The sequence below is a fragment of the Rhinolophus ferrumequinum genome, chromosome 24, assembly GCF_004115265.2.
Source record: "Rhinolophus ferrumequinum isolate MPI-CBG mRhiFer1 chromosome 24, mRhiFer1_v1.p, whole genome shotgun sequence".
NCBI lineage: Eukaryota > Metazoa > Chordata > Mammalia > Chiroptera > Rhinolophidae > Rhinolophus > Rhinolophus ferrumequinum.
In genome coordinates this window covers 1815230-1839516 of record NC_046307.1, presented here as the reverse complement: position 1 = coordinate 1839516, position 24287 = coordinate 1815230, and the positions used below count along the sequence as shown (strand labels likewise).

Here is a 24287-nt window from a genome sequence, read left to right as displayed (position 1 = left end):
AATTGTTTTTTGCTTGTGAGTAAGTGGGGTTAACTCCTAGGCTGACTCGTTGTGAGACTTGGCTCTGCCAACCGCAGGGCGTTCTGCTGCGTGAGGGTTGACCACTTAAATGTGGTTTGGCCTCTGTGGGCTCTAGTGCCTGCAGAGAATTCCCTCTGGGTGTATGACTTGTAGGTCAAACCCGGTAGTACTCTGGTTTGGTCTGGAGTTGGCCTCTGGATATGTTGAATCTTGTGCCTCTTAAGCTGGGCCCTCCTGGTCTCTGTGCTCTCCGTTCCGCTCTGGGATCCCGTGCGTGCCGGAACTGCGGGTGCCACCGCGGTTTTTGCCGCCGCTGGCCGGGACCCCGCCGGGGGCCGGGATGCCACCGCGGGCCGCGAATTTTCACTCCACTCCCTTCCTTCCTTCCCCTGCTCTCCCAATTAGCGCACCTTCAAGTAATCCTTAGCTTCAAGTAATCCACGAGTCTCTTAGCTGTTCTGTGTGGTGAGCAAAGAGTTCTTTGATGGGTTATAGGTCCCGTTTGTAATAAGATCCAGAGGAGAACTCAGAAAGTGTGCCTCGCTGCTGCCATTCCTATGACGTCATCTCCTATCCTCTTTTCCTTGGACCTGTTTACCTCTTAGGTGATAACCAGAAGTTGTGTTGGTAAATGTGTTTATCACTCAATTTTGTTATGCTCAAGTTTCACACAAAAACATGTTTTTTAGTTCACTCTTATCAGTCTCAAACATATGTGGCCATAGTTCTGTCCCTACTAGTAAACAACTTGTTTTGCAAACCTCAATCCACATATATAATACATTTTATGTGCTCTATACACTGCCCCTGGCAATGCAGCTCTAGGTGGGCAGGGCAGGCTTCCTGGATGCTATGGGGTATGATTGGTGGTTTCTACAAAGTCAGTGCAGTTTCTTCTCTAGCCTGCAAAAACTCGCTAAGAATACCATGGCCAGCCACTGTAAGGTGGGCTTCTCTTATGTGAGCAGGTCGCCTTGGTCTCAGGGCACTGCTTCCATGGTAGGATGTGGAGGGTGAAAGAGCTTCTGAAATCCCAATGCTGTCCCTGCAGCCTAATGCTGAGCCTTTGTGTCTCAGTGGCTCTGGTTGCCCCGCAGGGATCCTCCCAGACAGGTGGGAGCGGGGTGGGCTGTGAGAGGTGGCTAGTGCATTTGTGGCTCTGACCACCCCAGATCATTTCTTTTATAGCCCGCTTCAAACACTGGGGGTCAGGGGGTGGGTGGGTAGAGGGATGAGCTCTGGGAGGGTGGGGGCAGAGGTGGCCGGGCTCCATGTCTTTATTTTCTGTTTTCTATTTGGCAGTGAGGGCATAAACCACAGTTCTCACCTGAGGTCTCTGCCCCAAATGCTGGGTTCAGCAGTCATATGCTGATCCCTCAGGCCAAACTCTAGGCCACAGGGAATGCTCCTGAAGCCAGAATTCTTCCGTCTCCCAAGGATGCAGCGAATTCTGGTGTGCGTCCTGAGGCCCCATGACCCACGTCTCTGCACTTCCCCCTTCTCTCCTCCCCCACTCGCCTAATTTGCCCATCTTCAGCTGATTTGATTTGCCGGTCTCTCAGGCACTCCTCTGTGATAAGCAGGGAGTCCTTTGTTGAATTATAGCTGTTCAATTTGTTGTAACTTCCAGGGGAGATTTCAGGAAGCACTCCTCACACTGCCATTTCTATGTTCTCATCTCTGCCACCCTATCCTTTTGATTGGAACATGTAATCCATTTACATTTAAAGTGACTATTGATAGATATGTAATTATTTCCATTTCATTAATGGTTTTCTGATTGTTTTTGTACTGCTTTTTTCTTTTGTCATTCTCTTGCTCTCTTGTATGCTGATGGCTTTCCATAGTGTTATGGATTCCTTTCTCTTTGTTTCTCGTGTATCTCTTACAGGTTTTTGGTTTATGGTTACCATATGTTTTATATATACCAAGCTATATTTATAGAAGTCTGTTCTAAGTTGATGGTCATTTAAGTTCAAACACATTCTCAAATCACTACAAATTTTACTCACCTCCTCCACCTTTATGTTTTTGTCATTCTTTTTTACTTCTTTTGTGTGAATCCCTTAATTTACGGATATAATTACAAGTGTTCCTTCCTACTTTTTTCTTTTATCCTTTGTACTAAAAAACTCCCTACAAACAAAAGTTCTGGACCACATGGCTTCACAGGTGAATTTTACCAGACATTCAAAGAAGAATTAACACTTATCCTTCTCAAACTATTCCAAAAAATTCAAGAGGATGAAAGGTTCTTAAGCTCATTTTACAAGCATTACCCTGATTCCAAAGCCACGCAGACATTACAAAAAAGAAGATTATGGGCTAATATCCCTGATGAACATAGATGCAAAAATCCTCAACAAAATATTAGTAAATCAAATTCAGCAATACATTAAAAAAGATCATACACCATGATCAAGTGAGATTTATTCCTGGGATGCAAGGTTGGTTCAATAGTTGCAAATCAGTTAAGGTGAGATACACCACATAAACAAAATGAAGGATAAATATCATGTGCTTATATGAATAGATAAAGAAAAAGTGTTTGACAAAATCCAGTATCCATTTATGCTAAACTCTCAGCAAAGTGGGAATAGAGGGAAAGTCCATATGTGATAAAACCACAGCTAACATCATACTCAATGGGGGAAAGCTAAAAGCATTTTCCTTAAGATCAGGACAAGACAAGGACGTCCACTTTTACCACTTTTATTCAACATAGTATTGATAGTCCTAGGCACAGCAATCAGACAAGAAAAAGAAATAAAAGGCATCCAAATGGGAAAGGAAGAAGAAAAACTGTCATTATTTGCAGATGACCTGATACTATATAGAGAACCCTAAAGATTCAACCAAAAAACTATTAGAACTGATCAATGAATTCAGTAAAGTAGCAGGATACAAAATTAATATCCAGAAATCATTACATTTTATACACCAATAACAATCTATCAGAAAGAGAAAGTAAGGAAATAAAGGACCTAGAAGGTATTATGCTAAGTGAAATAAGTCAGACTTAGACAAATACCATATGATCTCACTTACTTGTGGAATCTAAAGAACAAAATCAACGAACAAACAAAACAGACACAGACTTATAGATACAGAGAACAAACTGATGATTGCTAGATAGGGGGGAGTTGGGGGCTGGGTGAGAAAGGTGTAGGGATTAAGAAGTACAAATTAGTAGTTACAAAATAGTCATGGGGATGTAAAGTACAGTATGGGGAATATAGTCAATAATATTGTAAAAACTATGTATAGTGTCAAATGGGTACCAGACTTATCGGGGGGATCACCTCATACATTATATAAGTGTCTAACTCCTATGTTGTACACCTGAAACTAATATATAATAATATTAAATAACAACTATAATTAAAAAACAGTTACAGGAATATAAAGTACAGCATAAGGGATATAGTCAATAATATTGTAATTACCATGTACAGTGTCAGATGGGTAATAGACTTATTGGGGTTATCACTATGAGGTATATAAATGTCTAATCATTATGTTGTTTTGTACACATGAAACAACAAAAAAGAATGACAACAATCCCATGTACAATTGCATCAAAAAATACTTAGAAATAAATTTAATGAGGGAGATAAAAGATCTGTACTCAGAAAATTATAAGATATGGAAGAAAGAAATTTAAGAAGGTACAAATAAATGGAAACATATACCGTACTTATGGATGAGGACAATTGATATTGTTAAAATGTGCACACTACCCGAAGTGATCTACAGATTCAATTCAATCCCTATCAAAATAGAACTAGAACAAATAATCTTAAAATTTATATGGAATTACTGAAGATTCCGAATAGCCAATTCAATCTTGAGAAAGAAGAACAAAATTGGAGGTATCATGCTCCCTGATATCAAACTATACTACAAGGCCATAGTAATTTAAACATGGTACTGGCAAGAAAACAGACTCATAGATCAATGGAACAGAATAGAAAGCCCAGAAATAAACCCACGCCTATGTGGTCATTTAATCTATGACAAAGGAGGCAAAAATGTACAATGGGGTAAAGAAAGTCTCTTTCATAAATTATGTCTGGAAAACTGGACAGACACATGCAAAAAGAAACTTAATCCCTTTCTTACACCATATACAAGAATAAATTCGAAATGGATTAAAGACTGAAATGTAACACCTGAAACCATACAACTCCTAGAAGAAAACATAGGCCGTAAACTCTTTAACATTGCTCTTAGCATATTTTTTTGGATATATATATATATATATATATTGGTAGCTCCTAAGGCAAGGAAAACAAAAGAAGAAATAAATATGACTACACCAAACTAAAAAGTTTTTGCACAGCAAAAGAAAACTATCAACAACAACAAAAAAGGTAGCCTACTGAATGGGAGAAGATATTTGCTAATAATACATCCAATAAGGCATTTATATCAAAATATATAAAGAATTCATACAATTTATCACCAAAAAACTAACAATCTGATTTTAAAATGGGCAGAGGACCTGAATAGACATTTCTCCAAAGAGTACATGCAGATGGCCAATAGTCATATGAAAAGATGCTCAACTAATCAGGGAAATGGAAATTAAAATCACAATGAGAGATCTCCTCATACCTGTTAGAATGGCCATCATCAATAAATCAACAAACAACAAGTGTTGGTGAGGATGTGGAGAAAAGGGAACCCTCGTGCACTGTTGGTAGGATTGCAGATTGATGCAGCCATTATGGAAAACAGTATGGAAGTTCCTCAAAAAATTGAAAATGTAACAATTGTATGACCCAGCAATTCCACTCCTGGGTATCTATCCAAAGAAATCTAAAACATTAATTCGAAAAAATATATGCACCCCTATGTTTATTACAAGTGTGGCTTTTAACTGCCTCTCCAAATCAAGTTCTTTCCCTCTGGCAGAAAAAACTGTTTTCAAGCCAACCGTACTATGGTAAAACCACCACAATGACAGAGCAGGAATGGGGTGGGGGTCAGGACGGTGAAGCCCCAGGTAAATACTTGTAGGTCACAGTCTTCTGTCATTGTTGACCAAAGTTCCACCAGTTATTCATAAATAAATACCTTTCAAATTTTCTTTGCTTTTGATTGATCTCTAGAGCCCTAAAATGTTTTTTGTGTTTTTTTTTTTGATGATTCTGTCCAGTTTATACTTGTTTATTGGGAAAGGATTTGCTGACATCTTTATTCCACCCCAGCCAGAAGTCCCATGTGTAGATTTATTTCTAAATTATTATTTTGTACTATCTGTTTACTGCTTTCTTTTAAATATTTTCCAGCCTTTCTCCATTTCCAAAAGACTGATTGTTTGTATTACTATTTTACTCTCTACTCTTTTGTAAGTTAAATGTCCAATTTTTAATCTGCTCTCTTAAATTTTTAACATGCACACCTGAACATACTCATTTCCCAAAGGAATGAAAGAACCCTGCTCTATATATTTATAAGTACAAACCTATATATATCTTATGTTTTATGTGTTATTTTTTTTAATTTATTGGGGTGACAATTGTTAGTAAAATTACATAGATTTCAGGTGTACAATTCTGTATCACATCATCTATAAATTACATTGTGTGTTCACCACCCAGAGTCAGTTCTCCTTCCATCACCATATATTTGATCCCCCTTACCCTCATCTCCGACCCCCCACCCCCCTTACCCTCTGGTAACCACTAAACTATTGTCTGTGTCTATGAGTTTTTGTTTTGTTTTGTTTTGTTTTTTTTACTTAGACATTTATCATTTATATCCCTCACACTGTTATGTGTTGTTTTTTAATATGTTATTGTTTTCCAGAATTTGAATTCCATTGTGCTGTTTTTATACAACCAAGATTAGTCATTTTACAGTTATTTTATACAGGACACGCTTATTTGGCTATGCACATGTTAATCCAATTCCTTTACTCCTTGTATTATACTTCTTTCAATAAGGTTAAGCTATGCACATGTTAATCCAATTCCTTTACTCCTTGTATTATACTTCTTTCAATAAGGTTTACTTTCCTTATTTCAAAAAATAGCCTACAACTCTTAAACAACCAATAGGTCAAAGGGGAAATCACAAATTAAATTTTAAAATATTCTGAGATGAATGAAAACACATTACCAAAACTTATGGAATTCAGTGAAAGTGGTACTCAGAGTGAAATTTATAGTTGTAAAAGCTTACATTTTAAAAAAAGCCTACCTCAAATAAATAACTTCACTTTCTGACTTAAGGAACTGTAAAAAGAAGAGCAAAGTAAACCCAAAGCTGGCAGGAAGAAGGAAATAATAGATTAGAGCAAAAAGAAATGAAATACAGAATGAAAAAAAGTAGAGCTGATGAAACGGTGTTAGTTAATTGAAAAGAACACAATAAACAAACCTTTAGCTAGACTGACTATAAAAAAATGAAAAGGTACAAATAACTAAAAACTAAAATCAGAAATGAAACAGGGAACAACCAACCTTACAGAAATAAAAATGATTACAAGAAAATACTACAAATAATTCTGACAACAAATTAGATAATTTACATGAAGTGAAAACATTCCTAGACACACTCAAATTACCAAATTTGACTCAAGAAAAAATTAAAATTATGAATAGATTTATAACAAGTAAAAGTTTGAGTCAGTATTCAGAAACCTTCCAACCAAGAAAAGTCCAGGACCTGATGGCTCTACTAGTGAATACTAACAAACATTCAAAGAAAAATTAACACCAGGTTTTCTCAAATGCTCCCAAAAATAGGAGAGGAGGAGCACTTCATAATTCATTGTACAGGACCAACATTATACTGACACCAAAGCCAGACAAAGAAATCAGAAGGAAAAAATCACAGACCACTATCCCTCATGAATACAGATGCAAAAATCCTGAATAAAATACCAGCAAACTGAATCTAACAGCATGCTAAAAGGATTACACACAACAAAGTGAGATTTATCCATGGATAAAACGGAGGTTCAACATACACAAATTAATAATATACCACATTAAAGGAATGAAGGGAAAAAACCCACATGATCATCTCAAATGATGCATAAAAAGTATTTCACAGGATTGAACATCCTCTCATGATTTAAAAAAAAAAAATGCTTAGAAAACTAAGAATAGAGAAGTACTTCCTCAACAAGATTAAATGCATTTATGGACAACCCACAGCTAACATCATACTCAGTGGAGAAAGACTGAAAGATAAAATGCCCAATTTCACCACTGGTATTCCATATTGTACCAGATTCTAGACAGACAAATTAAGTAAGAAAAGAAAATAAAAGGCTTCCCGATTGACAATGAAGAAGAACTATCTCTCTTTGCAGATGATAGGATCCTACATATATAAAATCCCAGTGAATCATAAAACAAAAACTACAGACAATAATAAATTTTGCAAAGTTGCAGAGTACAAGATTAACACACAAAAAAATCAGTTGTGTTTCTATACACCTTAATGAACAATTGAGAAAACAACTCCACGTCATCCAAAAGAAAAATTACTCATGAACAAATTTACCCAAGGAGGTGAAAGACTTGTATATTGAAAACTACAAAACATTGCTGAAAGGAATTTTAAAAGATGTAAATAAATGTAAAGACAGATCATATTTCTGGATTGGAAGACTTATTGTTAAGATGCCAACACTACCAAAAGGGACCTACATATTTAATGCAATCTTTATCAAAATTCCAAAGTTTAACAGAAATGAAAAATCAGCGATCCTCAAAATCATATGGAATTGGAAAGGGCCCTGAATAACCAAAACAATCTTGAAAAAGAAGACCAAAGTTGAAGTTCTCACACTTCCTGATCTCAAAATTTACTGCAAACCTACAATAATGAAAACAATGTGGTACTGGCATAAGGACAGACATATACACCAATGGAATAGAATTGGAAGTCCAGAAATAAACCTGTACATCTATGGCCTACTGATTTTTGACAAGGGTGCCAAGTCCATTCACTGGGGAAAGAATAGTTTGTTTAACAAATGGTGGTTGGACAACTGTACGCATATATTCACATGCACAAGAGTGAAGCTAACACCATATACAAAAACTTAAATGGATCAACAACCTAAATATAAGAGTTACCATAAAACTCTAAGAAGAAAACATAGGGGTAAAGCTTCATAACTTTGGATTCTTAATGTTTATGAAGTCATACAGCATGGATTCCTTGTGTCTGTCTCCTTCCCCTCACCCTACTGTTTCTGAGAGGCATCCATGTTGTTCATCTTGCTTTTCTGTCATGTAGTGTTCCAATGTATGAACATAGCAAAATTTCTCTATCCGTATTCCTAAAGGTGGACATCTGCATTGTATTTAGGTATTTAGTATTTAGGTCATATGAATAAGTCTGCAATAAATATTGTGGTACAAGTCTTTTGGTGAACACACACGCTTGTTTATCTTGGGGATATACTTGGAAGTAGAACGTGTTGGCTATAGGTTGGGAGTAAATTTAATTTTATTAGAAACTGCCAAACAGTTTTATAACCTGGCTATGTATTTTATATCCCCATTGGCAATGTATGAGACCACTACCATGTTTCCCCAAAAATAAGACCTAGCTGGACCATCAGCTCTAATGCGTCTTTTGGAGCAAAAATCAGTATAAGACCAGTATTATATTATATTATTATCATATTATATTATATTATTATCATATATTATATTATATTATTATCATATTATATTATATTGCAATATATTATATAATGTCTTATATTATATTAAAATAAGACCGGGTCTCATATTAATTTTTGCTCCAAAGGACGCATTAGAGCTGATGATCCAGCTAGGTCTTATTTTCGGGGAAATACGGTAGTTGCCCTGCATCCTGGCCAACACTTGACAGTGTTAGTCTTTTTTCAGTTTAGCTATGCTGACCATTGTGTAGTGATACCTTCTTGACATTTTATGATTTATAGGAATTCATTATACATTCTGGATACACGTACTTTGATAGCTATGCAAATATTCTCTGCTAGACTGTGGCTTTTTTAAATTTCTTAATATGACTTTTAATTGGAAAAAAGCTTTTAATTTTGACAAAGTCCAATTTATCGTGTTCTTTCTTATATACGTAAGGCCTTTATTATCGTGTTTATGAAGATTTGCCTCTTGTAAGGTCATCTGCTTGATCCAACACCATTCATCAAGAAGACCTCCTTTCCCCACTGAATTGTATTAGCACCTTTGTCAAATAGTGTGTGATCGTGTGTGTGTGTGTGTGTGTGTATGTGTGTGTGTCTACTTCTGAGTCTCCTGTTCTGGGGTCTCTGCGTTGCCACAGTACTGTAGCTGTATAATGAGTCTTGTGGTACACAATCACCACAGCTGCTTCTCTTCTTTAGGATCATCACTGGCATTTGGGGTTCTTTACTTTTCCGTACGAATTTTAGAATCAACTCCCCAGTTTCTACAATAAACCTGCCAAGATTTTGAATGACTCACTGTTTTCCATGGCTCTTGGCACTATTCTCTAAGACATCCTTCTTGGCTAGTTCTTAAAAGAGCCTTGAAAAATACCGCATTGAGTAACTTTCCCAGCCTCTCCTGAGGGCCCAGAGACCTTTCGACATTTTGAACATCTCATTACCTTTCAGCCCAGACAGGCAACACTTTTACAAGTCTTTAAGTGACTTTCTGAGCTTCCCAAGCCACAACCACCCCCCAGTTCTTTTTGACATCTTGATCTCTAAATTCAGTCGCTGTCTCTCTGGGCAGCTAGGGTGCTATGGGACTGCCTCTTTAGGATTTCTAGAGTCACTTTTGTCCAGCAAGGAACATCTACTAGGCACTATCTTAATTCTTTCAAGGTTTCAACAGAGGCACTGAGAGCCACACTCTTGACTGAGACCAAGCAATTTCATTTCCAATCCAGAGGACGCAGCCTCTCACTCACACAGATCAGCGAACTACAAGTCCCGCCCCGGGCTTTCTGTGTTGCTGGCAAGCTTGCAATGGTTTTCACATTTTTAAACAGTTGACAGAAAACCAAAAGAAGAACATTTCATGAAACCTGAAAACTATTTACACCTCGAAGTTCCATGTCCATCAATACAGTTTGATTTGAACACAAGCATGCCCGTCCGTGGGCACATGGTCCGGGGCTCTTTGCTCCCGAGGCAGAGTTGAATACCTGCTACACAGATGGCCCAGCCTGAACAGCCTGGTCCCGTACAGGAAGTTTGCTGACCCCTTCTTTATTATACTCCCTCTAGCCTCTGCTCAAGAATTGGCAGAGCTCGGAATAGTTCATCTTTTTTGTAGTACCTTATACTCAGCCAGAAACAACCACTTGACTTTCATAATTCTGCCTGGAAATTATCTTGCCAAATTTCTCGAGTTCATTGAGTACATTTTTTATCTTCCAAATTACCACTGGCAACAGTTTTGCCACTTCATGCCACAGGTTTCCATTTTCCCAACCTCCTCGATCCATTTTCTTTTTGTTTTTCTAGATTATATTATAGGAATCTTTTTTCCATCCAACAGGTCCCAAAACCAATGCCACATTTTTGTTATTTTTATGGAAACTGCCAATTTCTAGGTACCGATATCTATCATTTATCTATTGCCACAATAACGCTGCATTACAACAGACTATATGGTGGTAGGCATTCATCAAGGTCACGTGGTTGTGAGCGGCCTGTGATAGACTGAGCTGGAGCACTGGACCCTGATCCATGCATCTTTCATTGCCCAGTGGCTTGCTGGGTGGAGAAACACAATCCTTTTCCAAGCCTCTACTTGCAACAAGTCTGTTCAAATCCATCCCACTGACAAAGCATGTCATATGGCATAATTCAGATCTAAGAAGTGGGAAAATGCAACACACCTCCCGATGGGAATGTCTACAGAGACACGTGGCAAACGGCTTAGATGCAGGAAACCATAAAGAACTGGATTCATGAATGCAGTTCATGTCCTCTAAATTTGTCATTTACTACTTAACAGATGATGTAAACACTTGACATAGTATAACTCCTTTTCCCCCTTCAACTCCTTATGCTATTGTTTTCTATTTTCTGTTTTACTTCTGCACATTATATTGGCATTATTGTTGCTTTAAACCTTCAATCCTCGAACATAGTTTTCCGTAGTCTCATTTTTAACTACATCCAAAAAACGATCAACCCAAAGCCCAAATTCAGGTCATCATGAAACCAGGACCACTCATGTCCCAGCACCAACACTCATCCCCCAGTTTAATCTTACAACTATCTGCACTCCAGTGTCTGCAGGAGGGGTGTGTGTGGTGGGTGGGAGGATGCACATCCACTGTCTCTGCAGGCCCGGATTATACCCACCTTCCAAGGGGCTCTCATTCCAGGATCTCTTCCCCGAAGTGATCCAGCCCTCTCTCCCTCCTCAGACATCAGCATCATTCCACATGCCTGTGCTGTGTCTTTTTCTTAGGCCCTTAGGGGCACAAAGTGGGATTCATCCTAATTCTTGGTTCAAAAAATTCTCCACTGGTTCATGTATGGTTTTCTTTTGTGTTTGTTAGTCATAATTTGATGCATTGCCATGTACACAGGGAGACTCAAACAGGGAGACTGGATAGTAATATTAGTTTGTGTTCAGTGCATGGTCCTGTCCCATGGACCATTTGAGGGAACTTCTCAGCACAATGTTTTTCTTTTGTTGTTGTTGTTGTGTTAAAATACACACAACATAAAATTTACCATCTTAACCATTTTAAATGTCCACTTCAGTGGTATTGAGTACATTCACATCATTGTGCAGCCGTCACCACCATCACTAAAATTCTTTTTATCTTGTAAAAGCTGAAACTTTATACCTACTAAATAATAAATCCCCATTTTGCCCTCCTGCCAACCCCTGGCAACCACCTACTATTACACTTTCTGCCTCTATGATTTTGACGGAGCACCTCATAGAAGTGGAGTCAGACAGTATCTGTCCTTCTGTGACTGGCTTATTGCGCTCAGCACAAGGTCCTCAAGGCTCATCCTTGTTGTGGCACAACTGCCTTCCTCTTGAATAACAGTCCATCGTATGTGCATGCCCTATTTTGGTAATCCATTCACTGGTCAGTGAACACTTGGTTTGCTTCCATCTTTTAGCTGTTATGAATAATGCTGCTATGAACATGGGTGTACAAATATCTCTTCAAGACCCTGCTTTCAAATCTTTTGGGTAGATACCCAGAAAAGGAATTGCTGGGTCAAAGGTAATTCTATTTTTAATTTTTTGAGGAACCTCCATTTTCCACAGTGGCTGGACCCTTTTACATTCCCACCAACAGTGCACAAGGATTTCAATTTCTCCACATCCTCGCCAACACTTGTTCTTTTCTGCTTTTTTGATAGTAGCCGTCCTAATGGGTGTGAGGTGCTGTCTCACAGTGTTAATTTCCTGTTCCCTAATGATCGGTGACGTTGGGCATATTTGCACGTGCTTATTGGCCATTCATATATCTTCTTTGGAAAAATGTCTATTCATGTCCTTTGCCCATTTTTTAATCAGATTGATTGTTTCATTGTTGAATTTTAGGAGTTCTCCATATATTTGGGGTATTAATCTCTTATCAGGTATATTATTTGCAAAGATTTCTTCCCATTTTTGGGGTTGCCTTTTTCCTTTAGTAAATAGTATCTTTTCATATACAACATTTAAAATTGTTTGTGAAGTCCAATTTGCCAATTTTTCTTTTGTTGCCTGTGCTTTTGGTGCCATAATCAGGAAATCAGGGCCAAGAGCAATGTTATGAAGCTTTTGTCCTATCTATGTTTTAAAGTCTATAGAGCCTTAATTTGTGGCCTAACATGGGCTGGCCTAGAAAATGCCCCGTGTGCACTTGACATAACATGTTGCTGTTGTTGTTGGGTGCTTTGTATATATCTGTTATCCTAGCTGGTTTATAATGATGTTTGAGTCCTCTATATCTTTACTTATCTTCTGTCTAGTTGTTCTTTCATTATTGAGAGTGGGATATTGAAGTCTCCAACTGTTATTATAGAACTTTCTATTTCTCCCTTCAATTTTGTGGGGTTTTGCTTCATATATTTTAATGTTGTGTCATTAGGTGAGTAAATGTTTACCAATGTTCTATCTTCTTGCACTCGTGGTAGCCGACCTCTGTGTCTGCAGTAGACCAGGCAGACCTCTGGTGTTACCGGTTCTTGGGACCAGAGGCTTTTCAGGGACATGGGCCTTGTTTCTGCCCTTCCTGCAGAGTAGTGCATCTGTGCCAGGCCCTGGGGGCAGGAATATATGGTACCCCCACACACACACACTGGTGGAAGGCTTCTGCTCCATGCAAGAAGGAAAGCAGGCTGTTGTCTGGGTCTCCAGTGGCAGCTGGCCATCTCCTGAACACCTGCACTGAGGGGCCTTCTCTCCGGTCCTTGCCCTGCCCCCAATATTCCTCCTGAGCTCCCAGTGGAGACCTGAGGAAAGACCTACCCATGAGTGCCAACCTCTCTCTTCTGGTTTACCATTATCCTGATCTGACATGCTACCAGCATTGAAGAACTCATTGAAGTTACAGTTGACTTCTTCCCACCCATCTCTGTGCTGTACCTCTTCTTTTGTGCCCTGTCAAAAGTGAGACAGCTTGTGCCAGATCATCACTGTGGTCCTCTGCCTGGTTTTCTGTGCCCTTGGTGTCCATGTGAGCATGACAGAGATATTTTCCCCCATCTCTACACTGTCTTTCCCAATGTCTTGGGTATCCCATAAGACTCTCCATTGTTGATTGGTTGGAACTCAGCCTCCCAGCACCACATGAGCTCTGGGCACTGTTAAGTCCAACCTGGCCACTCTCTGCCCTCCCTGTGGAATTGTACCTTCTGCAGTCCTGGCTCAGGGTCCAGCAGTCCCCAGTGTGCCTGCCCTCTGGGGCTCTTTCTCTCTGGAGCACTCTCCCTTTGGCATGAGCCTTGCAGATTCCAGCTGCCGGTGCTCCTCCTTGCACTTCACAGCCTGGGAAGTGCCCCAGGCAGGAGGTGAGGCCCTCATAGACCTGGCCTTTTTTCTCAGGGACCTTTTTCTCAGGGACCATAGCCCTGCTCTGCCTCATGTCCAATGGGAAAATTATTGCCTCCTGTGTGGATATATTTACTCCTTATTTATGGAGGGAGTGCCAGTCCATTCCCATTGCCTCACTGTGGCCACAGTGGAAGGCCACAGGCAGATTTTTAGCTGGCTTGGTAGTTTCAAAGTCATTTCCTAACTGTATTTGATGGGGCAGCCCCTTTCAGTACTATACTCTGAGTCCGTGGACTCGTGCACGTGTTCTGTGTCCCTGTGTGTGCCATCTAAGTCTTCTGTGCCTCTTTTCCTGCTATCACCTTGCCAACACAGCCAGCAGCAAGCACAGGCACTGCTGACATTCTTCTTTACTTCTCTTCCCCTCAAGGTACCTATGCGTCAGCTCTAAAACGAATTCCCCAAATACAGCCCCGCTTCGACCCTGGTCAGAAGATCTTCAGCCTATAAGAATGGCTCCTTACGGTCAGGCTGGTGTGGAGCCTTGAGACCCACTCACACACTGGTCAGGAAAACTCAAGGTTTCTGGGACCAATGACTATATCCTGTGGCATGGAGAGCACATAGGGGTGACATCCTGCAAACCTCGGAGGTTCCTTGCTTGCACACACCTTGTCAGTCCCAGAGTCACCCAGGCACTGAGCTGTTAGAGCTGTGTGCACTCAAGCTGCAACAGTGGGAAGGAAATTGGCTCCAATGAGTCCTGGCTCTTCTGTCTCTCTTAGAAAGTTTCATGTGATGTTTATATTCATACTTCACTGACCAAAGCCTGACTCCTGGTGCAGAGAAAGGGGCCAGCAGAGGGCAGGAGTAAAAGAAGCCGCTGGGTGAACCCACTGAGCCTTGGGGTTGGGCTGGGTGTATCCTGGGGACAGGCTTGGGAGGACCTCTCATGAAGCCTGCACTTCTTTCCAACAGGCTTCTCAAACCATCTGCAGGAGGCACAGCTGCCTCTGATCCCATTGCGTCTGTGTCAGCGGCTATATGGATACACATCGTATCTTCTGCCGGACATGATGTGTGCTGGGGACCTCAGCAATGTGAAGACTGCATGTGAGGTGTGTTCCACCATGCGGACGGGGACCAAGTCTAGGACTTTCATGTGTTCATCTGCTTTGAGCACCTGGGAGCACTTCTACTGAGTGGGTGGGTGGTCCCACAAGGCCTGGCCCCTGAGGGGCTTGGGAGTACATTACCATAGGCTGAGGGGGGGAGACCTCAAGGTGGCTTATGTGCAGACAGGACACAGGCCCCAGTCAGTGCCCAGTGCCACATGGACCTCAGAACTGGCCAGAGCAGCCCAGGGCTCTGTGTCTGCCTGGGGACTGTTGCCCTGAGGCACTGGCAAGGTGGGGCTGCGGAGTGCAGGAGCTCTGGGACCAGCCCTGCAGGGTGAGTGCTGGGCCACCCTTGTGCAGGAGGCAGCAGCAGACCCCAGTCTCCCGGTTCACAGGCAACTCCTCTTTTCTTCCAGGGTGACTCTGGGGGCCCACTCGTCTGTGAATTCAACCGTGTCTGGGTGCAAATTGGAATAGTGAGCTGGGGCCGTGGTTGTGAGTTCCCTATGTATCCTGCAGTTTATGCCCGAGTCTCCTATTTCTCAACATGGATCCGTTATCACATAGAACACACCCCCCCACCTCCTCAGCCTCTCCCTGCCCTCTCCTCCTCTCTAGGGGCCACCGTCCTTGTGACCATGCTGGCTGTCCTGCCAATGCTGTGAGGAAGCCCCAGCTTCCTTATACTGTATGCCTCTGTCCCTGCTCAGCCCCTCAGGTCTCTGGGCACCTGAGTGACGTGAGTGCCACCAGCTGGGCCAAAGCAGTGTCAGGAAGGGGCTGAGCCAGGGCCACACCCAGGGAGGCAGAGCCAGTCTCACCACAGAAAGGCAGAGTGCCCAGGGAGAGCAGGTGTCCTGGCTGAGTGCTCTGACACCTTAGATTGGTTAAGATATTAAAAATTTACAAAGCGAGCATCCTGGAAGTCCTGAGTCCATCTTTCCACCTGGAATGCAGGTTCCTTCATGCACACAGAATGACCTTGTCAAGATGACAAGACACCAGGGTGAGAGGAGAAGTTCAAACCAAATGCAACATCTCTAGGAAGGATGGCCACACAAACACATGTCTGGGTCTAGAGTTCAGGCCTGAGGAAAAGGTGCTGTTTTAAATACTTAGAACTATCAATATCACAGTTACTAAGTACTTAAAATTCCAATTCAAAAACTGGAAACATGAATTGAGAATAGATACATGGAAGGATCTAAAAATAAAAAATAAAAGCAGAAATCAACGAGCCAAACACCAGAAAAACACTTGAATTAACACTTAAAAAATCTGGTTTGGAGAAAAAGACATCACTAACCTAATCCAGATATAAAACGAGACCAAAACTACACAAAACAAGAAATAACAATGGGGAAATACCCATTAAACACAGAAAACTTAAGAAATCATAAGAAATGTTTTACCTATGTAAATAAACTTAAAAGTGTCACATTTTAGGGAAAACATAATTTACCAAAACTAACCCCAGTAGAGATAGACCAAATTCCATGGAAAAAATGGAGAAATTTAAGAACTTCCCCCACCCAGTAAAAGCCTTGGCTGAGATGGTTTCCTTGGGAACCACACCAAACCTTTCATTACAGGGTTATCCCAGTGCTGCCCACACTGCTCCAGACACGAACAGGGAGGCGAGTGTCCCGATGCTCCTTAGCAGCACGTGTATATGAGGACATAAATCTGATGTCACAGAAAGAAAAGATTGTGACAACCCAACTTATGAATTCAAAAACCCTAGTGAGAGACTAGCAAATAGAATCCAACTTAATTTTTAAAAATAGTACCTTGTAGGATTCATTCCAGTAATGCAAGGATGATTGAATATTAGGAAACCCATAGATGTAATTCACCATATCTTTGCTTTGCTAAGGAGAATAATATTAAATAAAAGTCTTTTAACAAGTTCAAAACCTATTTCCAATTAAAAAAAAAAAAGGGAGTCAATGGGTAATAAGATATACATACCTCAGTCTAAAAGCCAGCCTTTCCTTAGTGGGTAACACTGGGTGCATTTCTGCTAAAATTCTGCTCACGGGAAGGCTGCTCCTTTATGTCTTGCTCCTTTCCATAGAAGATTAGCCATCACAGCCACACAAGAGAACCATCCAGGGAAATGGACACGAGCCATTCAAACTCACTCCTGTTGTAAAAAAAGATTTGGAGCATATCCAGAACCCACAAGATAAAATGTGGAACCATCACAAATAGTAAGAAAATTCAGTACAGTCACTAGATAAAACATAACAAAATCAGTCTATATTCCAGTTAGAAGATATATAATGGAAGAGAAGACACCAATTATAATAGCAACGAAAAAGAAAAGATACCCATGGCCTTAACAAGAAATATAAAAATTGACATGAGGAAATCTTTAAAATACTCATGGAAAAAAAGATTTGAATGAATGCTAAGAAAGCTTATATTCTCAAACAGATCAAGTTAAAATGTGGGGTTTTTTTCCTGGAGCTAGATAAATTGATTTCAAAATTTATATCAAAACACAAGTCAGAAGATCCAGGAATAAAACTAAATGTGAAGGCCAGTAATGTGGTGGGAACTAAGTCAGCAGATATTAAAAAATCCCATAAAGGTGCTACAATTACAACAGGCCATAAAGACTTGACAATTCATGTCTGTGCAGACATACCAGTAGATAAAACTCTCGGAATTGGGCCAAAGTATATGTGGGAAATCTGTGTATGATAAATGTGTCAATTTAAATCAGAAAGAAGTGCAATTAGGCATGACCTAATAGAATGAGTCCCAGAAACTGTATTCTCACTCTGAGCAAGCAGCATTATCATAGGAACTTAAGAATGACTGAACACTAGAATTCCTTCAGTGGCAATTCCATCCAGTGAGAAAAAGGGCTGTGGAAACCCAGGCATCCTCTTAAAGAGCCTGCAAACAGTCTTACTCCCTCACAAACACCTTAAGCTCAAACCAGCTCAAATGGCACCAGAGATATACAGGAAGAAATTTAATTGTGTAGCTTTAGGACAAGAGCTGAAAGGACATTGTTCTGTGTTTAGCCCTCCCTGCACACAGCCTGCAGGCACAGACAGGGACAAAATCTGAACCTGCATTAATCTGGTAAACACTGCTTGCCCCACCCTGGTGACTCCCTGCGACCCCACCCCACCAACCTGTCAAATCGCCCAAGACTCTTTCAGTGGTTGTGCCTCATGGTCAGCCCATCTTGCCTGATCTGCAGACTTCCTAAAAATTATCCAAGCTCTACAAGCTCCCAGTATGTGGCCACTCACCTCTGTGTGCCCTGTGCCCCTTGCTAAGTAGTGCCAGGCCTGGCACCGGTGGCAGCTGGCCTTGGTTCACAAATTACCCTTTCCCATGTGCCTCTGGTCCCAGCACAAGTAGCTATCAACTGCAGATCATTTTGCACCTCCTACCAGGTGGCCTCAGGCCGGGCAAAGGCAGCACCTTGGCATGCACCAGAGCCCCTCTTAAAAGGCCCCAGAACAAACATACCCAGTGGCTGGCTTGAGACCACAACAGAGAACCACCCAATTAGTTCCACAAATGGCACACTCAAAAGGTGGTCTCAGTAGGCACCAGAGCCCTGCTGGGGCAAATCCTGCTCCATGGTGTCAGCTCCTACAGAGCAACTCATCCACTGTGGCTGTAGCCAATTCTCACAACCAGCCAGCCTGAGGGTCATCCACACCCACTGACATATCAACAGCAATGAAGGCTTAACTATAACAGGAGAGCACACACAACCCATGCAAGGGACATTCCTGGAGCACTTGGCTCAGGCAACCAGGGAGACAATGCTACTGGGCCCCACAGGACAGCTACTACATAAAGACACCCTGCCAAGACTGGGAGACATAGCAGCTCTACTTAACACACAGAAACAAATGCAGAGAGGCAGCCAAAATGAGGAGACAAAGACACATGACCCAAATGAAAGAACAGGAGAAAACTGCAGAAATAGACCTAAACAAAATGGGGTCAAGCAATATTCCAGGCACAGAGTGCTAAACACTGGTTATAAGGATGCTCAATGAACTTATGGGAACAGATAATTTCAATGAGAACGTCAACCAAGAGATAGTAAACATAATAAAGGACACAGAAACCAAAAAAAAAGAACAAGTCAGAAATAAAAAAATACAATAACTAAAATGAAGAACACACTAGAAGAGATCAACAGCAGACTAGATTAAGCAGAGTACTGATTCAGCAATTTGGATGACAAGGTAGAGGAAACATCCAATCTGAACAGCAAACTAATAAAATTTTTTAAATGAGTATAATGTAAGGGACCTTTGCAACAACATCAAGTGTACTAACATTCATATAATAGGGGTATCAGAAGGAGAAGAGAGAGAGCAAGGGATTGAAAACCTATTTGAAAAAAAAAATGACTGAAAATTTCCCTAACCGGCAAAGCCAACAGACATACAAATCCAGGAAGCACAGAGTCCCAAACAAGATGAACACAAAGAGTCCCACACTAAGAAACATCATAAATAAAATTTAAAATTTTAAAGACCAAAGAGAGAATCTTAAAAACAGCAAGAGAAAATCAGTTAGTTATGTATAAAGGAGCTCCCATAAGACTGTCAGCTTATTTTTCAACAGTAACTTTGCAGGCCAGAAGAAATTGGCAGAAATTATTCAAAGTGATGGAAACCAAGGATCTACAACCAAGATTAATCTACCCAGCAAGGCTGTCATTAAGAATCAAAGAAAAGATAAAGAGCTTCTCAAACAAGAAAAAGCTAAATTAGTTCATCACCACCAAACCAGTATTACAAAAAAAAAAAAAAAAAAAAAGTTAAAGGGACTTCTTTAAGAAGAAGATAAAAAATATGAATAATAAAATGGCAATAACTACATACCTGTCAATAATCACTTTAATGTAAATGGATTAAATGCTCCAATCAGAAGACATAGGGTAGCTGAATGGATAAGAAAACAAGACCCTTATATATTCTGCCTAAAAGAGACCCACTTCAGATCAAAAGACCAAAACAGACAGAAAGTAAAGGGATTGAAAAAGATATTCCATACAAATGGAAACAAAACAAAAAAAGCTGGCATAGCAATATTTATGAGGCAAAATAGACCTTAAAATAAAGGCTATAACAAGAGACAAAGCACATTTCATAATGATAAAGGAATTGATACAAAAAGAGGATATAACCCTTGTAAACATTTGCGCACCCAACATAGAAGCACCTGAATATATAAAGTGAATATGGGTGGACATAGAGAGACCGACAGTACTACAGGAACTGTAGGGGACTTAATACCCATTGGCATCAGTGGATAGGTCATCCAGAGAGAAAATCAACAAGGAAACAGCTCCCTTTAATGACACCTTAGAGTACATGGATTTAATGATATTTTTAAAACATTTCACACCCAAACAGCAGAATATACATTCTTTTCAAGCACACATGGAACATTTTCCAGAACAGACCACATATTAGACCACAAAACAAGTCTCAATGAATTTAAGAAGACCGAAATCATATATCAAACATCTTTTCTGACCACAATGGTAGAAATCAATTACAAGTGGCAAACTGATCAACACTCAAACACATGGAGGCTAAATAATATGCTACTAAACAATGAATGGGTTAACAGCTGGATCAAGGAAGAAATAAAAAAATACCTTGAAACAAATGAAAATGAAAACACAATGACTCCAAATCTATGGGACACAGCCAAAGCTGTTCTAACAGGAAAATTCATAGTAATACAGGCCTACTCCAAGAAACAAGAAAAATCGCAAGTTAAACAATTTAACTTTATATCCAAATGAACTATAAAAAAAAAAAGGCCTAAAGTGAAATAACAAAGATCAGAGCAGAATGAATGAAATGGTCTTAAAAAAAAATACAAAAGATCAATGAAACCAAGATCTGGTTCTTTGAAAAGATAAACAAAATTGATAAACTTTGAACCAGACTCATCAAGAAAAAAAGAGAGGACTCAAATAAATAAAGTAAGAAATGAAAGAGAAGTGACAACCAACACTACAGAAATACAACGGATTATAAGAAACTACTACAAAACAACTATATGCCAACAAATTGGACAAAATGCAAGAAATGGATAAATTCCTAGAAACATATAATCTTCCAAGACTTAGTCAAGAAGAAAGAGAAAATGTAACAGACTGATAACTACTAATGAAAATTGAATCAGTAATCAAAAAACTCCCCACAAACAAAAGTCCTGGACCAGATGGCTTCACAGGTGAATTTTACCAAACACTTGTCTTTCTCAAATATTCCAAAAAATTCGAGAGGGGGGACATCTCCCAAGCTCATTTTATGAGGCCACACTTACCCTGGTTCAAAAACCACACAAAGACATTACAAAATTAATTAATCAATCAATCAATTAATTAAATTACATATATACTGATATCCCTGATGAACATAGATGCAAAAATTCTCTACAAAATATTAGCAAACCGAATTCAGCAATACATTAAAAAGATCATAAAACATGGTCAAGTGGGATTTATTCCTGGGATGCAATATCCCCAAATCAATTAATGTGAGACATACCACATAAACAAAATGAAAGATCAAAATCATATGATCACATCAGTACGTGCAGAAAAGCATTTGACAAAACGCAGCATCCATTTATGATAAAAACTCTCAGCAAAATGGGAATAGAAGGAACATACCTTAACATAATAAAGGCCCTATATGCAAACCCACAGCTAACATTGTACTCAACAGGGAAAAGCTAAAAGTGTTTTCCTTAAGATGAAGAACAAGACAATAATGTCCACTTTCAACACTTTTATTCAACATAGTATTGGAAGACCTAGCCACAGAACCAGGCAAGAAAAAGAAATAAAAGGCATCCAAATTGGAAAGGAAAAAGGAAAATGGTCATTATCTATAGATGACATAATACTATATACAGAGAGAGAACCTTGAAGGTTCCACCAAGAAAACTATTAGAACTGACAAATGAATTCAGTAGCATAGCAGGATACAAATTAATATTCAGAAATTGGTTGCATTTTTACACACTAATAATAAACTATCAGAAAGATAAATTAAGAAAACAATTCCATTTATAATTGCATCAAAAAAACAAAATACCTAGGAAGAAATTTAACCAAGAAAGTAAAAGACCTGTACTTGGAAAATTATAAGACATTGAAGAAAGAAACTGAAGAAGTAACAAATAAATGGAAGCGTATATTGTGCTCATGAATATGTTAAAATGCCCATATACCCAAAGCAAACTATAGATTCAATAAAATCCTTATCAAAATACCAATGGCATTTTTCACAGAACTAGAACAAATAATCCTAAACAAAATTTATATGGAACCATGAAAGACCCCAAATAGCCACAGCAACTTCAAGAAAGAAAAACAAAGTGGAGGTATCATCATGCTACCTGATATCAAACTATACTACAAGGTTATAGTAATCAAAACAGCATAACAACTGCCACACAGATCAATGGACCAGAATAGAGAGCCCAGCAATAAATCCATATCTATATGGTCAATTAATCTATGACACTGGAGGCAAGAATGTACAATGGGGTAAAGACAGCCTCTTCAATAAATCTTGGGAAAACAGGACTGAAACACGCAAAAAATGAAACTAGACCACTTTCTTACGAGACCATATACAAGAATAAACTGAAAATGGATTAAAGACTTAAATGTAAGACCCAAAATCATAAAACTCCTAGGAGAAAACAGGCAATAAACTCTTTGCCATTGCTCTTAGTAATATTTTTTGGATATGTCTCCTTGGGCAAAAGAAGAAATAAACAGCTATGACTACATCAAACTAAAAAGTTTTTGCACAGCAACACGAACTATCAACAAAAGGAAAAGACAACCAACTGAATAGGAGAAGCTATTCCCTAACAGTATATCTGATAAGGCATTAATATCCAAAAAATTTTCTGTCTGACTTATTTCACTTAGAATAATAATCTCAAGATCCATCCATGTTGTTGCAAATGGCATTATTATGTTCACTGCAGCATTATTTACAATAGGCAAGATACAGAAGCGACTAAAGTGCTCATCAATAGACTATTGGATAAATAAGACGTGCTACATTAATACAATGAAATGTTAATGGGCCATAAAAAAGAATGAAATGTTTAGATTTGCAACAACATGGATGGACCTGGAGAATGTTATGCTGAGTGAAATAAGTAACACAGAAAAAGATAAATACCATATGATTTCACTTATATGTGGAATCTAAAGAACAAAATAAATGGAAAAAAAAACCAGAAACAAACTCATAGATACAGAAAACAAACTGATGGTTTCCAGGTGGGAGGGGGACTGCAGGACTGAGAGAAAAAGGTGAAGGTATTAAGAAGTACAAATCAGAGATGTCATGAAAATGGTGGTGTGAGTTGACCCTCTGGAAATCTCCCCTGGAAACTCCACAAAGGACTCCATGAACAGCAGACAGGCAAGATGAAGAGGCACACGACTAAATTCACCTAAAGGTGAGCAAATTGCGCAAGCAGGGGAGAAGGAGAGGAAGAAGTGCGGGCGCAGGACGCAGACCTAGCTCAGTGCTCAGAGCTCGCTGCATCCCGGAGCTACCGCAGCTATGGAAGAGGGAAGAACTTGGACTGCTAGGGTTCCGTTTATGGCCCACAGGGCTGACGGGACAGCATATAACACGGCTGAACCCAACGCTCATGGCAGAGACCTTGGAGCAAAAACTGAGGGAAGAATACTGAAAATGGTGGTTTAAGCCCTCACTGCTCCAGAGAACGGAAGACTGAGGCACTGCGACTAGCCGCCCACTCCCTACCCTCCCAGAGCGCACCCCGCCCCCACCTGCCCAGTGCTAGAAGCGGAACAGTAGCAGTGTCAGATCTAAAGAACAGAATATTTGCTGTTCTGAGAACTGCGGTCCACAGACACAGACTCGCAGCCCAACTAGTTCCGGCAAAGGGAAGGGAGCTGTGGAAGGAGGATTGGCTGTGGTGCTGGTCACCACCATTGCTCTGGGCCACGTCTCACAATTCACCCTGCCCCTATCCCCACCTATCTGGGCAGATCCCTGCAGGAGTAAACAGAACTGCTGAAACATATGGGCTCTGAATCTGGTGCAGGAAGAGCTTTGGAACTTCAAAAGCTCTCCGCATTCCCACAAGGACACGGTGCCCTATG

General features: G+C 39.9%; 1 protein-coding gene across 1 annotated transcript in view; it reads left to right on the top strand.

Annotated features, from left to right (window-relative positions):
* Positions 1-15774, top strand: part of PRSS38 (serine protease 38) — a 45367-nt gene extending 29593 nt beyond the window's left edge. Inside the window, exons 5-7 of the mRNA XM_033096919.1 lie at positions 9946-9955; positions 14990-15109; positions 15526-15774. Of these exons, the coding sequence (XP_032952810.1) occupies positions 9946-9955; positions 14990-15109; positions 15526-15774 (379 nt within the window). The remainder of the gene's footprint in view (positions 1-9945; positions 9956-14989; positions 15110-15525) is intronic.
* The last annotated feature ends 8513 nt before the right edge of the window (positions 15775-24287 follow it).